This window comes from Lampetra fluviatilis, chromosome 2 (genome assembly GCF_964198595.1).
Source record: "Lampetra fluviatilis chromosome 2, kcLamFluv1.1, whole genome shotgun sequence".
NCBI classification, from domain to species: Eukaryota; Metazoa; Chordata; class Hyperoartia; order Petromyzontiformes; family Petromyzontidae; genus Lampetra; species Lampetra fluviatilis.
In genome coordinates, this window is record NC_136276.1 from 26100448 (window position 1) to 26117616 (window position 17169).

The following is a 17169-nucleotide window of genomic DNA, read 5'->3' on the forward strand; positions in this document are numbered from 1 at the left end:
TCGACTCCGTGCCCCTGTTCCAACTCCAGGCTCACGGCCATCGTCTTCTCCTCAGCCCAAGACAGACCGCCTCTTTTTCTCCATCAAATAAATATGAAAAATGTTCACGCACAGCGCCTTGAGACGCTGCTGCCTTTACACGCTATCAAAACAAAAAAAGATTCCGACGTATCGACTGTAACCGACTGTTGGGGCAAGTGCTGTTAGCGAGCACCTATTAAGGCACGGCCCACGAGGTGGTGGGTGGCCAGCACCACGCCCGGCCGCCTTGGTCTCCCAAGTGGCGATGCTATACACTATATACACATACACACACGTATTGTATTGCGATTGGACTGGACTGCATGGCCCACGCAGGTGAACCCAATGAAACAATATTTGCACACATCAACGGACAGGTACAATGTTATCGAATGTCCTTGGTTACCATGCCACCTAAAACCAACAGGCAGTTTAGTCACCAACAAACTATCTCTCCACGGTTGCGCTTCACCAGAAAGAAAGGTCCCCCCTGCTGAAATGCAGACGCTATAAAAGTCCCGTGTTGTGTTGTACAAACAGCAGGGCTGTGAAGCTGGCGGGGGGGAGGCAGGGGGGGTAACCGACAAGTGACATTTACCGGCTGGTGCTGCTAGGGTTACTGGTCGGAAAATACCTCCTCTGAATCGTTATGGGGGTGGGGGGGGCAGGTCACTTGGTGGAGCATACAGACGGCAGTGTCCGCGTTGGCAAGTGATCGCAAAAGATTTGTATGTCGGTGCGTGTTTGCACGTGTCCACGGTGCACGAGCACCCGGCGATCCTCTACCCGTTACGAACGGCATCCCTCACATTGCTGGCGCCCAGTGTGGTTTGCGAAGTGCAACGCAAGCCTTGGCAACCTGAGTTTGATTTCCGGTCACAGCCAACATTGGTGGCATGAGATATCCCAAAACCAGTCCAGAGCCTCCCTTCGTCGAACCGTACTGACCTGTGTATGGCAAAACAACCCGAACAGTCGATAAGGCAGGGGGAGATTTAAAACCCAGCAGCGGATTGGCAAGGGCTACACACAATACTAGGTTTTTCACTCTTTCCACCATTTTCGTCTGTAGTTACTTTGCAGACTCTTTCGGATGTAATCATCTCAAAGGCATGGAGGATGCACCGTGATGTGTTATGGACACAGTGCACGTTACGGGAGACGACCTGCGTGCTTATTGAATTGGTAACAGTTTCGGGGCACGGTGTATGGAAATTATTTGGCATACATAACTCGTACATGTTTACGAGACATGCCGTGGCTGTTGCTCCGATTTTGCACCGCTGCCGAGCTCCACAGTGGGACTCCGCTAATGCCACAGGGGGCCCTGTCTTTATTCACAAAGCCTGCTGCTGAATCTGCTATTTTGCCTGCCAACAGCACAAGCAATATATATAAGCATGAGGTTGAATATGTGAAGATTGTACTACCGTATGTGTTTTACTTTTCAAAACCAAGGTAGCAAATGCACCATTTTAATAATTTCTCTTTTGTGTACTTTCTCAGACAGTGACATCAAAGGCAAAAATGAGAGAACGTTGCCTTCCAAGGTGGCGTGGCCCCAGCTTCAAGCTATTCTTTCAAGACTCCCTGCCTGACATTTCCAGAAATGTTAACGCCTTACCAGCATGCCAAGCAAATAAAAAAAGGCTCTTTCGAGATCATCTGTTGCTGGACAATACCGCCGCAGATTCTATCTCTAGGTTGTACACCTTTTGGCATCCTCTGGTCTAACACCGTTTGAGACGAAGCTCAAAAGAAAGCTGTCTCTGGTGTGGACTAATGAGTTTCAAGGACAAGTATTGTGGTTAATTCAGACATGGTTCCTTGTAAAAAGGTTTCAGTTTTGTTGCCAAAAGGGAAAAAACCTATTCATATATTTTGGTACTGGCAAAAAGGAGGTCCATGATGAAATATTTCACTCAAGTTCGCTAACTCTGTGAACGTGAACGATATACCGTAAACACACTCGCAGTTAATGTTTACGTCTTTGCAATTGGCACGAACGGCAAGACGACCCCGACGTGTGCGCCACGCATGGAGAATGCAGCGGAGATAATGCAGCGTGCCGAATGCAGTGTCCACCACTTTCAGCGCCGTGTATTACGGTATAGCAAGGGAAAATGTGGGTCAAAAAGTGTTAAAAATATGAGAACGAACCAATTCATACTCAAGTTGCTCAAATGTGCTCCAAGACAATTCTTTTGTGGAATGACATTTCAAGCTCCCTTTGATATGAATGTACAATATTCCCTCGTTATTCACAAACTTGCTGTCCGCAAATCGCACCTGGAACTCTACACGACTGCAGCGAGAGAAAAAGAAATTGATGAGATAAAGCGATGGAGATAAAGCGATGAGAGATCATATATAATATAAGGTTAGTTCATTTATAAACTAAAATTTAATACTTTAACATTGATTTGCATTTACTTTATGTTCATTATAACCAATTAAAAATTATTTTGTGTTGTGATACTTTTCATGTATTTAATATCTTATTTACGTATTTATTTCAGGTAATTCATTTTTGTAGGACAATATAATTATTTGATTTTCACGAGGCATCTCCGGAACGTATCCCTCGCAAATGGGAATACTGAAATATGTTCCAGGTTTCGAGGAATAATGAAAATTATTACACGGACAATTAAAACAATATTCCAGACAACCGAAACTATAATTATCTTCCCACAAGAGTAACCTTGATTGTATTTTGTTTCATCATTAAGATCCAGGTTTCCAATGTCAAGACTTCTAAAATGTACATGGCTGCTTCATTGACAAGGGCGAGAAGTTACTGCAGCTGGCATTGAAGCCACAAGACCTTCCCAAATCTTTAGGCACATTGCTATAAAGTGTTGCTTGTAAGTTACGCATTCCTCGTTAACGTTTATTGTACAGCTAGCCGTGGGTTTATGTGCATGCATGCAAGAGATTCTACGGATTCGAGGTTGTTCCAAACATGTGGATTTGGCAATCGCGCAATTACACCAATTACGCTGTAACGGTCGCGGTTAAATATACTCGCCACATTCGACTTCCATATTCAGATATCGGCCGCTTCACTGGCAACACGAGCGCATCGATCCGTAAACACACGTGTAGTCATCAGCCGCGCTTTAGTCACGCGCGACGTTTTCTCTCCCACGGTGAGGCACACGAGCAACGTCGTGTGACGCTCCAGGATGAACGTGCGCAGTGAAGCGTGATCGTATGTCGGCAGGTCACTAGTGAAGAATTGAGATTTATGCTGTGCGACTTTACAGCCGTTACGTTTCACCTTTATTTCGTGTGGCGGCTGATGTAGATGCAGAGCAACAACACAAATTTCACATTTAGGTGGTCAAGCCAGATAACTGCGAAGATCAAACCCAGAGATCTTGTGTGTTGGGTCTTTCACAAGGTGGATGTTTGAGAGTTATTTTCTTTGTGAACTGTTACGTTTTATGCTCGAGTAATGGTTCTTCAATTTTAGGCCAACGTAGTTTACAGAACACAGTGTCTCATGGTACCGTAATTTGCTTGTGAAATATCATCCTCTATCTCCTGCAGTTCCATCGCTCATATCAAACTGCTATGAACAAAATAAAAATTCTGGCATTTGACTCCTCCAAACCTCACCATTGCTGCCCCGTGTCCCTGCCTGTTCTGCGGATCCCTTTGCTTGCAGCTACAGGGGCCTGTGACCTACTGAGCAATGGAAACCCCAACGAAATGTGGATGGAAAATATTTAAAAAAATCACGTTGAAGTGGAAATCTCTTTATTATATTCCCGCTCCTATTTTAATTATCACAAGCTTTAGGGATAGTGAACAGTAAAGCAATGTCTACATTGTGTCTGCGTTGGTGTTTACATCACATGGGTCATCAACTGGTTTGTACCGTATTCGCATTAACGTTAAAGTTTCACACAACATACACTTGCCACTTATTTGTTATGCTGTCCACGTTACCTCTGAAAGGGGTGCCCCATACATAAATAACTGTGAGAATAGCCGGGAGAATGTCCACTACGCTTGGGAAGCCAACTTACCATGAGTCGGTCGTAACCAGCTGAGTTGTGCATTGTGCTCTGCGTAAGAGGCACACTCAGAAAGTGAAAATGTATTTATACTGCAGGAGGAATCCGATGAGATGTAAAGCTCTTTTTCACAGATGTCTAGTAGGGGCGGGTTACAACGTTACAAAAACAAACAATACTAAAACACAATAGGAGTGCAAAGTATATGAAAGGAAAGAAAATCACAAAAATGTATACAAATAAACATAACCTATTTTTATTTTACCAGGTAAAGCCCACCGAGCTATTAGCTTCTTTTTCAAAAGTGACCTGGCCACAAACGAAGTGGCTTATCATGTGAAGTGCATGTTTGTGAGCCAATATGAAATCAAACCACGCACGAGTGTGTTCTGCGCGTTGAAGACGGCCCATTTAACGCACGTGCGAATCTACACACAACATCAGCGGTTAGCGGTTAGCTTGCAACTGTCAGAAACCAAAGAGCGGCCGTGCTTATAACACCACTGCCCAGTTCCTTCCATCATTCGCTGGCAGCACTGCAGATATTCATCACAAGGCTACTCCTGGGGCCGTCCATTGACTCACCCCTGGACCTCAACATGAACAGACCAGCGTCGTTCATCTACTTGCCACCAAACCAAACGAAAAGGAGGCGCGTTCGATCTCACGAAACACTTTGTCTGCGATGACCATGGCCTTTTAGAACATCTACGACACGCACCCGAGTACAACAGGAAATAAAATAAACTTTCAAAACACAACCTTTGACATGCATCTCAAAATTTTTTTTCTAAAAATGTTGTTCATTACAACCAATGACGTTTGATATATTCAGAAGGACAAAGTGTGTGTATGCATCTATACACGCGCAATGAAGATGGTAAATTTGTGTTGTAACGCATCCTTAAATAATGTAGCCTCGTGAGCACCACTATCACCACAGCACACTCACGAGTTTTCCAGAATGCTCTGTCCTTTAGCGCAGAACACACGGAGAGAGACCGGGGCAGGTGTTCCGTGTAAGCACGCTTGCCACAGAGTGAGATGTACCCTACCTCCTCCCGGCACCTCCAGAGCCGGCACAGCTGTGCCACCAGCTTGGAAAGGGCATCCTTAAACATAGTCATCTTCAGCTTCAACTCTGCGCAGCGAGTATAAACATGAATATTTACAGACGCAACGGCATACGGGTACGTGCGTGTGGTTATTACAGTAAATACACGGTGGTTAAAATTGTAATGTGCAATTATCTTCCAAGGGTGGCCAAGGCGTCTCAACCCCTGGCAAAAATTATTCTGAAGACGTTGCTTCGATTTCCGCAGCGTCCTTCAGTGCCAACGCTAAAATGCCCCTCGTTTTATAAAAAAGACAGTCACCATTGTATTGGTTGGGGAGTGGCGGCGGGGGAGTTGGGGAGGGAAGAGAAAATTAATTTTTAAATCTCAGTGTCCTGCAGACGATGCTGTAAAGTTTAGCTGGGCTTTAATCCGCCTGTCTGAACAGCGTGGGGCTCAAAGAATTCTGATATACTAATTGCTCTCAAGCAAAGCTGCCCCAGCGGGATTTCCAGTGAACTTCTTCTAATGAGACCTTCACATGTGGTCCAGTGGAAAGGAAAGGAGGAGGAGGCATCGCCGCTGACTGATATTCATGCCCCGCAAATCCCAATCCTCCTCAAGCCCCCCCCCCACCCAGATGCAACCCCTTCCCCACACTCCCCCAGCCGGTGCAGCCCAAAGATGGAGCGGTGTTCACGGTGCGATCCTATTTATATTGGGCTGGCCTTTGCCACAGGCCCATGTGGAGAGAAGGGTACAAACGTTTTGCGAAAGGTGCACGCTCTGTGCTGTCAGACTGTTGTTTGTAACGTAATTTTATATAATCGCTCTCTCTCTCTATCGTGTTCTGCTCTCCTCTGGCAGAAAGCATCCGTTTATGCCAGAACAAGTTGACTCGCAGTGTGATACATGATAGAGGTCCGATGCATTCTTTTCGCCATTTAACTGCAAAATAAAGTCCAACAATTCCTCGTATATTTACGTTACAAAGAAGAGGATATGTAAATCCTTTATTTAACCAGGAAGAGTCAAATATCCCAAGTGGTTGTTCTATGGATAGAATGGCCACCAGCATGGGAATGTGGAATTTCCATTGCTGCCTCGGCACCATCCATGGAGAGGAGCACATCCCCAATGCCCATTTGGGCATGGAAACTATTTGACTTTTGAGAGACCTTAGAGATGAACAGTTTGAGTTTCATAGGAGACATGGCTCACCATAGTTTCTGCAAAGTGGAATTCCTCAACATTTAATTAAATTGCAATCATATGTAAATGTACTACTATCTATCTGGCCACAAATGATAGCTCAACGAAGTGGCTTATCATGTGGAAATGTATAGCAGCCAAATACTATAAACGCATGTTTATAAAAGTGGAAGGTAAAACTAGAGGACCCGGAGAAAAATGAACGCGACCACGGGGAGAGAGTCATGCAAACTCCAAATATACAGGCGTCAGGGTCAGGATTGAACCCACGAGATCCTGCATACCAGACGAGGTAGTTAACATTTTGCCAGAGCGGCATCCCTAAGCTGTATAGTGGGCAACAATAAATGATGAAGTCTACCTGTGGGGCAGGAACAAGAATTGAACGTACTAGCACCCACATCCTACGCCTTTGTCTCTCTGTGCTGCTACACGCACGGAGGCCATTTTTAAAATTAATTATTTTTAACATCGAATTCGTACGCAATCGAAAAAAGCATGCTACCTGATACACACGCGCGTGCACACGCACACCCCCAGGCCGTGTGCGTGCCGTATACATTCCAACAGCACATTTTTGTCGTCGCCCATCTGCCCGCAGACCGTGCGCCGCAGCAGTCCCACCGGCGTGGTAAGGTGAGCCCGGCCAGCGCGCCGTGCCGACCAGCTGCGCCCCCCCCCCACACGCACTCCTCGGGGAGGCGGTCCCCCCCCCACCCGGCTTCACCCGGCTTCTCCCGGCAATGTTTCTCCATCGCACAGGTACCCTCAGTAGCGTCCTTCAGGAGCCTCCTCCATGTCACCACCCCGTACATATATACAAACATAACAATAGCCTTAACAGACTCGCTGAGGCAAGTGCTGTTAGCAAGCACCGACACACACTAACCGTACCGGCACAAACATCCCCATTCAACTAAAACAGACAAGTGGACAAGCGTGGTTATTGAACACCGATAATGACAGATGTGGTACACAATAGGATAATAAGACTAACAAGATAAATGCTGACATTAATACTAAATGCTATCTTCTCATTGCAAGCCAATTGACTTTTGGGAGGCTCAGTCCAAGTCCCAATAACAAATGTCAACGATGCACATCTCCGAAGCGTACGGCTTTAAATCGCTCATACTTTAATTAGCTAAGCGCACACGGACACATGCATGCACTCACTTACACAAGCACACAGGATGAGATGAATAGGTGTGCTCGCATTACACGCAAAGGCCTCAACTTCACACACTGCTCAATCATCCCCCCGGCTAATGCTTCGTCAGCAGTCAGCTGTAGACACTCAATTCTTGACGGCACTTTGCCACTAGAAGTCAACGCACGAGTATTCGGTGCTGTCATCGTAATCATTTTTCAGACTCTGCATTCCACTGTCAAGCAGGGCTTTCCACACACAGCAATGGCAAACAAGACTGGGCACTGGGCAGAGATGGTTCAATATCTACGCAAAGTTTACCTCCAGTTCAATTGCCGAACGATCCATGTTGGAGCAAAGATGCACGTTTCAATTGTTCGTATTTATGCTTCATGAAGCCATGACGTCTCTCGTACGATAGTTCAGATTGAATAACATACACTGTGGAACCTTTCTCAGGCTCAAAATGCCAAGGAGACTGTAACAATGCCCATCCCTGTTGTCATATTTATTTACCCCTCAGAAATATTTACATATTATGGATAAGGCAACATTCATTGGCTATTGGTGTCAATGAAATCATTTTACAGGAATTGGGAAACTGAGGTTTTCAAACGGAGAAGGAACTACCAATCAAATGTGCAGTCTCTTCACGAGCGAGTGGTGGCCATGGATCTCCATCTTTGTTCTGTCCTCTGCTCTTGTGAGCTATTCAAGTTTGGGTGCCGCAGTGGCGAGATGTTAACTACCTCGTCTGGTATACAAGAGGTAGTGGGTTTAATTCCGACCGTGATTCCTGTATAGTTGGAGTTTGCATGTTCTCCTTGTGGTCATGTGGATTATTCTCCGGTTCCTCCGGTTTTTACGTCCACATATAGAAACATGCGTTTATTTGTCTGCTATAAATTTCAACGTGATAGGCCACTTTGTTGAGCTATCATTTGTGGCCATGTCGCTTCTGAAAAAGAGCTATATGGCTCAGTGGGCCTTACATGGTAAAATTAAAATAGTAGTTTTATAGTTTACATCAATCAGGGTTACTCCATTATTTTAAGTTGTCAATCCATTTCTGTCGCTGCCTTGTGCAGCTATATATGTATATACACACATATACGAACGCACAATGCGAGAAGGTCTCCGCACACGTGTACGCTGAACAACATAGTGCCCGCCACGTGTTGCTGCTTGCTCTCTGCAGACGGTGGCTCTGCCATATGGAGAAAACGGTATCGTGGAAGGGGTGCCGGCAATGACAAATTAAAGGTGCTCTAAACATTTACAGGTTCCACTCCTTTTTTTAAAGTATTTTATCATCATTTCTCCCCCGCCATTCTATTCCGAATTAGCCATCGGCGTCACTTCATAAGACAGTTTCCATTTCTCGTAGAGCAGTGCGACTCTTCTTGTTCAAAGAACGACCCACGGAAGTGGATATCACGGAGCTACCTCTGAGACCCCTGCAAGTGACTTGGTCCATACACGATAGTGGGCAGCACTTCCCACTTGCATATGAGAATTAAGTTTACTTTAGTTAACCAGGTGATAACCTCAAGAAACAAGGCTAGTCTCATTTGCACGAGTGACCTGGAGTAATATTTGTTGCATGACAAACCAACATTACATTCTCAGAGATGGAATTTAGCCACATTGTGAGCAGAAGCGGATTTAACGATGGTTTATTTGTGCAGTCATTGGTCACTGGACTGAAACCATAACCGCACTACACTTGAGAACCCAGCCAGTCTTTGCCAGCAAGGGCAGCGGTGACGCGGCGGTTCACGCGCCGCCTACAAACCTGGCAACCAGAGTTCAATTCCTGACCATGGCAAACACCAGTAGAGTGAGCGATATATGAACCGATCCTGGGGCTCTCCTTTCACCAAACCACAAAGACCAGCGCGGTGAAGTATGTTGAAAAACCAGGGTGACCAAAGAGCATGGGGAGGCTTTCACCCAGAAGTTGATTGACAATGGCCTGAGTCGTACATACACAGGGTGTTGCCTATTCATAGAACCCAATGCATTCTGTTATTTACATCTGATCAAGCTGAATTGAGCCACAATATATGGACTTTCCCCACTGAAATAATACAACCACCCAGGAGAGAATCCGAGCGCTCGTGTCCAGGCACGAGCTTCTTGACCACGACTCCCACGGCCTACGAGCCACACAAGACCGCGGGGATCGTGCTGACACCCTCTCTCCTGTCGCCGCGTCATTCCGCCTCGGCAAATGTTTACTTTTAGCCACAGCGCGTGCGTGATTTGCAGCTTCGGTGTACGCACAGGCACGCACTTAGTGATGCTGTCACACGGTTGCGTGTAAGATAGCATTACTAAACAACCACAGACTTCGTCGGGAACTCAGACACTCCGCAAAATACTCTTGAAAATAATGAAGCGAAGGTGCCGAACTTGTGACAAAAGGGGCCATACATCTACACGCACGGCAACGTACACAACGGTGGCATTCACAGTGCCGCACTCAACATGGCCCGTGACCCGGTGGTGGGATAAGAGGCCAATCCTCTCCACATGGGGTGGGCAAGGCATGGGGGAGAGAAGTCGCCAGGGGCGAGACGCGGTGTGAGAGGCGTTGTGTCTACATTTCATAGGTTTGCTCACGTCAGCACACGGCGGTTCGCTGATTTTAAAAGGTTAAACAATTTTTTATTTTACCAGGTAGGGCTCACCGAGTTGTATAGCTCTTTCTCAGAAGGGGCCTGGCCCCAAATGATAGCTCAACGAAGTGGCTCATCATGTGGAAATGTACAGCAGCCAAATACTCTAAAACACATGTTTGTAAATGTGGAAGGTAAAAACCGGTGGACCAGGGGAAAAATCCACACGACCACGGGGAAAGACAGACATGCAAACTTTAAATATACAGCCGTCAGGGTCAGGATCGGACCTACGACCTCCTGTATACCAGACGAGGTTGTTAACATCTCACCACCGTGGTGTCCCATTTTAAAAGTCGTTGTGGTCATAGTTGTGACGTATTACGTGCATGGCCCTTTTTGTCAATGCACTGCTGGATGAGGACCTCTCCCCTCATGCCGTGTGGGTTCGTAGGGGTTATACCATCACACTTGACCACGCTGGTCAGTGCCAGTTGGTTAAGAAGGGGAGTATGGACATTAGAGCAGATGCGAAATATTAGGTCACCCACGTCGCCCCGGCTAACGGAAAGTTCTCCACACGCCTCAGAATTATGGTCATTTATATCTGTGGGAGATTGTCCGCGTAAAATAATTATTGCAATTATCGTGATATATTTTGTACCTGTGTAGATTGCTACATGCAACACATCAGAATTAATAAAAATTGGCCACAGTCGTGCACCTGTTTTTACATTTATAAAATTGTATGCTGCCCTGGATCGCTTCAACATGGACTGCATTTCAATCAACTCTGAAGCACGACAGGAAACCCAGAGTTTGCTTATTATTACAAGTCAAATTGCAACATTTGTTTGTTCCAGTTCCGTCCCATTGCTATTTTTTTTATTTTGCAAAGTGCACATAGTATAAATACGTAGACTTTTAAAACATATCAGGTTATACAGGTACATTTTACTCTCTGCCTTTCGCCACGGTGGCAATATGTTAACTACCTCACCTGGTATAGAGGAGGTCGTGGGTTCGATTCCAACCCTGACGCCTGCTGTATATTTTGAGTTTGTATGTCTCGTTCTCCCCATGGTCGCGTAGCTTTTCTACAAGTCCTTCGGTTTTTCCCTACACATTTAGAATCAACATGAACATACATTTAAATTCCCACGTGATAAGCCAACTTTCTCCTAGCTATCATTTATGATAGCCAGGTCGCTTCTGAAAAAAAAAGCTACACAGCTCAGTGGGCCTTACCTGGTAAAATAAAAATGTCTAAATAGTTTTCAATCTACGTAAGGAAACTTGCCCGAGTTTCAAAATTGCACAGGTGTTTCCTGACCACTTCACGCATGGCTGCCGTGTATGAGGAACCCGGGGTGGGGGGGGGGGAGTCTTCACTCTAACGGCTTCACAAATGAAAAATGTTGTAGTTCAGTCATTCGGCCTTTTTTCAAACTCCGAGACAAACGTTGGCCGCTGACGTGCCGGGACTTTTGTAAAACGAGCGAACGGCAATGGGAAATAATCGTACAGTTTTCTGTGAAGTGTGTTTACACGCGACATGCATACACACAGTAGTGTCATGTGTGCATGTAAGATACAGTAAAGTTCATAAAATACCGTGGGTGATGAGGAAGTCCTACTTCCGAGGACATATGCGTACTGGAAATCATTTCAGAATCTCTGTATATGGATGATTTTTGTTCCTCATGACCATGTCAGTCATGGGGTTGCTTGACCATACTTCACCACACTGGGTCAGTGCAGGCTGATGTTAGCCATAATGAAAAGCAATAGAGCAATGGGGCCTCGGGAAGAACATCTTCAACCATTGCAATTTAATGACCATGATGTACAGATCGAAAACATGGATTCTGTCAATGAACGTGGAACAAAATCTGAAAAGTACACAAAAATAACAAAATATGCACGTTGGGAATTACCCTCAAATACAGAAAGAGGAATACATGGATGAAGAAAACAAGTCCAAAAAATTGGACTTAAGCGTACTTGAGGAAGGTCCTTTTGCAAGAATGACAGTTGATGGGTGGGAATGGTGGTGGAGTGGCAGTCAAAGGTGGGATCAAGCCCGGGAGTTTTACCACCACTAAAACGGAGCGACGAAATCAGCTGGAGCGAGATGGACCGTGGCATCGCAAGCCCATTGAGCAATGGCAACAGCATCCAGCAGCGGGTGGATAATTGCTGACACGGACAAGAAACCACAGGACACGAACGGCTTAAAAACCTGGTGGCGAGTGAAGTCCGTAACTGGGCTCTCTGGGGTGGAAACCAACCTCACCCCCACATTAACCTGCCAGGGGAACATTCTCACGTAAGTGCTGGCTGATAAACAGTTCACACGTCACAGATCCCGTTCCATTGTTCCTAAGACCCAGGCCATTGTGTGTCCCTGCCTTGCCCAAATTTTACAAATTACCTGCAATTATCGAATTGTCTGAATGTTTGCTACGACTGAACACCTTGGTGGAAAGCTGTGATAGATCCATTGGGGCCCAACTGTCGCAAAAGCAATTCCTAGGTGTAGATGAAGGGACAAAACGATACTGCACAGGTTATCTTGAAGCGCGCACATTGCCACGGTTTAAAAATGTAAGTAAGGCTTTTCGCAGGCAAACCACTAAATGCCGAAATTAAAGCGTTGTGCAGTCCTAGAAGTTAACGCGCGTGCGCAGGCACTCGGTTAATGATTACATTGGCAGGTCACAACGAGAGGCGGTGGTGAGGTTTGGAAAAACATTTCATCGAGCTGTGGATTGAACGTGGCTGATAATGATGACAATCATGATGGCCCTGAATAATACGCATTTCATTTCGTTCATATATTTTTAGTTGTTGTTGTATTGTTTGTTGGATATTAACATAAAACGAGAGATGCCCTTCATGGAGGCGAAGCAATAACCCAGTGGTTCTTAACCTTTACGTCAAAGTAGTTGTAATCTGTGTTTAGATGATTTACGCGTCCAAAAAAAAAAATCTGGCCATGTCTCGCACCCCCAGGTGAAGAACCACTGCAATAACCGGTGATGGCTCCCTCTGGTGGTGGAGCGATGTAGCTATCCGGGTGCAGGACGTGTGCGTGGTGGCGCCGCTACGTGGAAGAAGCGTGTGTGACGAGCTATCACTTGCAGACGACTTTTGCAGGACGAGCAAATGCCAACGAGAGCTGGCTCCATTTGTGTACCATTCGATTACAATCGATTACAATCGTAATCGACTACTTTGCTGCGATAGATTAGTCCAGGGTTCGGCAATCCTGCGGCTCTTTAAGGAACCGCTCCGTGGCGTTATTTATTAAGGACCGACGGTCTCGTATCTTCACCAAATTGCGTTGCAGGCTTTTGAAAATAGATGGGGTTTTTTCCGAATTCGAACAAAATGTGGCTCTTCTCGTCATATTTGGTTGCCGACCCCATTGATTAGTCGAACCCCTTTGAAAAACTGACGGTCACCCCGACACCCTGGTTCTCCCCCCAAGTCAGGAACCCCACCCAAACTCACCAAGGCTGTTTCACAACACACGAGGAGGCTATAGTGGGGATCTTTGTCTTGTCTGAACATTGGACTTGGGGGGAGCGGCGGCGTAGCGGTCAGCAAACTGCGCTATAAAAACCGGCGACTCGAGTTCGATTCCCGCTCGCGACCAACAGCTGTGACGATTATCTGAACCGGTCCTGGGCCTCCTCTAGGTCGACTCGGCCTCAAATGAGTACCTGGTGCGGTGTGTAAACATCGCCACTGGGGAAACAAAGACGGCCCGGCATGGTGCTGGCCACCCTGCCCCTTGTGTGACGTTGCTGGCCTTCATAGGTGCTCGCTAACAGCACTTGCCCAAACGATCTGTTAAGGCTATACGGGGGATCTTTGTCTTGTCTGAACATTGGAATGAAGAAATCAAGTTATAAACATGACTGTTGAAACGTTTTGAGATCTTCGATTTGCTGATGACACAATCATGATAACAACTAAATGGAAATTTACTCGAGGAAATTATTTGAGAGTGTAATAGTGAGGACTGACAATATTTCGTGAGATACGCGAGAGAAAAACTACCATAAGTCATTACGAAAAAGTTTTCAGAGCAAAAAAAATAACCGTTGGGGGACACAAAACCGGAAAACGCTGTATTGTGTAAATACGGTAAGTTATTTGTAAGTAATCTTTGAACATCGTGTGCAGATTGAGTGTATTACACGATGATTTTGGTTGGACAGTTGCATGAAGGCACTTGTTTACCAGGCAAGGACATGATGATAGCAGGAAAGAATTAGTCCGCATTGAGCCATGCTTACGCAATGAGCATGCGTGCAAAAAAAACTGTGCAATGGTTCATTTAAACGTGGCCATGTAGGGTTAATTAAGTAAGATTATGCACAAATGAAACACTTGTGAGCAAAAACAAAATAGAAGACAATGACAACGCTGCTTTAGTCGACTCAAATGGAAAAAAAAATGTGATAGAGGTCTTTTTACACACCCACTATTACAGAACATCCACACCTATTATTACATGCCATCTCTTCTCGATCTCATCTCAATTCACCGTACGGTATTTACATTGGCATAAGTCAAAGTTATTTCCTACTCAAATGAACACCGAGGCAGTTCTCATCTGTTTGAAGCCCTGAAGTGAAGGGTGGAAATTCCACATTCATATGGCAGAGGCCAGTCGACCCACTGGACAAGCACTGTTGACTTCCCCACACAAAGTGGTACTTATTTTGTTGACACACGAGGAAATGATGGGCCAAGTCAACCCACAACCAGGAATCAAACTTGCAACATTGCGAGCCATTCCTGCTACAGTGCCGTAATTCATGAAGTACAGTGTGTAGCCAATGTGCTCCTTAGGCCAATGTTCACAGAACCACATCAACAAATCTCTGGACCCACGGAGACCAAGCCCAGGTGCTTAAATGTCACGGGCTGGGGTTTCCAGCCCCTCTTGACCTTTAGATTAATTTTCCTACTTGCTCGTCAGGTGGACATTGGTGCTGTTGTCGGGAGTGCACGCGCTATCTAGAGTTGTATAACTATTGCGGGTTGGTTCAAGAGTTTAAGCAAATACATTCCAAAAGCCGAAACATTCAGGATTTTGAAACCGAAGGCAATCCCAGTTTTTTGGCGACCGTTATTCACAATGGGCCCCGGGTTATGTTGGTGAAAATTCCTCGTCTGATTTTGGGGGGGCGGAAATAAATAAATGAGCCCATTTTACCATCTGTAAACCAAAGGGGCAAACTTGCCAAGGTGGTGGCAGTATTACCGACATTTTGCCAACACGCGCACGAGAATCTGGGATGTGTCCATACAATCGGGGTGTCGTCAAGACAGCGTGACGAGACCGAATGCCGTTCGATTGGTGAAGTAAAATCTAAGATTAAGCTTACGTTGGAAAAGCCATTCGCAGAAGTAAAAAAACGCCGCGCAAACCCGGCTTCAAAATAGATTTTTGTTACAGAATGTTCCGTACTGCTACCATTTACAATTAAGTTTGCACAGTCAAAGAAATCCTATAAGCTGCCTTTGATAGAACAAGTGCATTGTGGGAATGATACCAACGCGAGCTTATGCGTAAAACTAACTTAAGACATGACATGCAAACTAAAAACAACGGGTGGGCTTTCTGAGCATGATCTATGGAAACATAACATACACGAGCATACATTAAATCACAAAAACACATGCTTCCAAACCTCTGCGATATCTTTTGCACGGTGTAATGTTAAAACAAAGAAGAGGGCATTCACAAAAACGCCATCTCTCATTGTCAAACGCGACGGGTCGTACGAAAAAAACTGTGTTCTATATGGCCTTTGGCAAGGAACAAAACACACACCACATGATGTGTTTTGACGGGTGTGATTTTGACCCACCTGCGAGTTCAAAACCTTTCCAGAGTCCCATTGCCTATAGTCATGCGGGTGGACCAGCATGATATATGATATTTACAACACTGTAATGCCCATACGTTCTTGAATATTACCACCATTTACAATCCAAATGCGTCCACAGTGTCAAAAGACCCGTATTTTGGCAAAACCTTTCACCGCTAAATCTAACGAGGTACACAGTTAAATAACCGTCGAGTATGTATGACAGAATGACGGTACAGCCACACATTGTATTTCCAGTTCCTCTTGAAGACGCCCATTTTGCTAGCAACCCCAAAACAGCAATCTGCCGTTGTGTGAAGTGTGGACCTCACGCCACAAGCTCACGAACGAGTCTCCCTCTGGAGGAAGGGGCGGAAGGACCCACACTTTACCCCACCACACGTCACCTGCCGATTGACTCTGTATCCATTTATACTGCTGGATGGAGACAAATGAAAGTGGATTGAAAAAACGTGGCCACCGTTTGACCTGCCACACTGGGAGATTGAACCAGCGCCAACTGGACTGCGTGTCCAGTGTGCTAAGCACCACCCCACACGTAAGTGGTTTTAATTCAACAAAATCTTACTTGGCCTTCATAGCCCGATCACACTATTTTCTGGCACATAATATACACTTAACAGATATAAAATCTGAGACATTCCAGATTACATAGCAATGCATAATTTTCTAGAGATATCAAAAAATGTTTGCCGCATTGTATAGTGCAGTAGGTTTTTTTTATCTACAAACTTTAAATTGTAAAAATATAAAACCATGATATCTTTCCTGTAAGGCACAGAGCTAGTGCTGGTTTTTCACAATTGTGCACTTTCACTACCACTTCAGGAACACGTTATGAATGAAAAACTGAGGTAAGGAAAAGAACGCTAACGCTGGCGTGTGTACAGTACATCACAAAGTTTCTATGGGACGCGGTCAACAGCTTAAGAAACACTCCCTAATTATACTGCGGTTCCGCTTTTGCAATACGTTTTGGGTTATCAATTTTTTCACCCATCAGATAATGCGCTACGTGCGTCATTGGGGTTAACTTGTAACCCTATCTGTACCCCCAAAGGCGAGATCAAACGGCATCAGTGGAATGACCAAGAGCGGCCCACGGGACTCGAGATGGCAGGAGGCCAGCGGCGCAGCAGCGCCATAAACAAGCAACGCCACCACGACCGCCCG

General features: G+C 45.5%; 2 protein-coding genes across 4 annotated transcripts in view; one reads left to right on the forward strand and one right to left on the reverse strand.

Moving 5' to 3' along the window:
• LOC144944630 (collectin-10-like) overlaps positions 1 to 17169 on the forward strand; it is a 484828-nt gene that overhangs the window by 344038 nt on the left and 123621 nt on the right. The gene's annotated exons all lie outside the window — the stretch shown is intronic.
• LOC144944617 (high affinity 3',5'-cyclic-AMP phosphodiesterase 7A-like) overlaps positions 1 to 17169 on the reverse strand; it is a 114022-nt gene that overhangs the window by 56220 nt on the left and 40633 nt on the right. The window contains exon 1 of one of the 3 annotated variants that reach the window (XM_078872964.1): positions 5102 to 5390. The exons of the other annotated variants lie outside the window; for them this stretch is intronic. Coding sequence (XP_078729090.1) covers positions 5102 to 5173 — 72 coding nt within the window. The 5' untranslated portion in view covers positions 5174 to 5390. Of the gene's footprint in view, positions 1 to 5101; positions 5391 to 17169 lie in introns of those variants that run through there. 3 annotated transcript variants of the gene reach the window in all.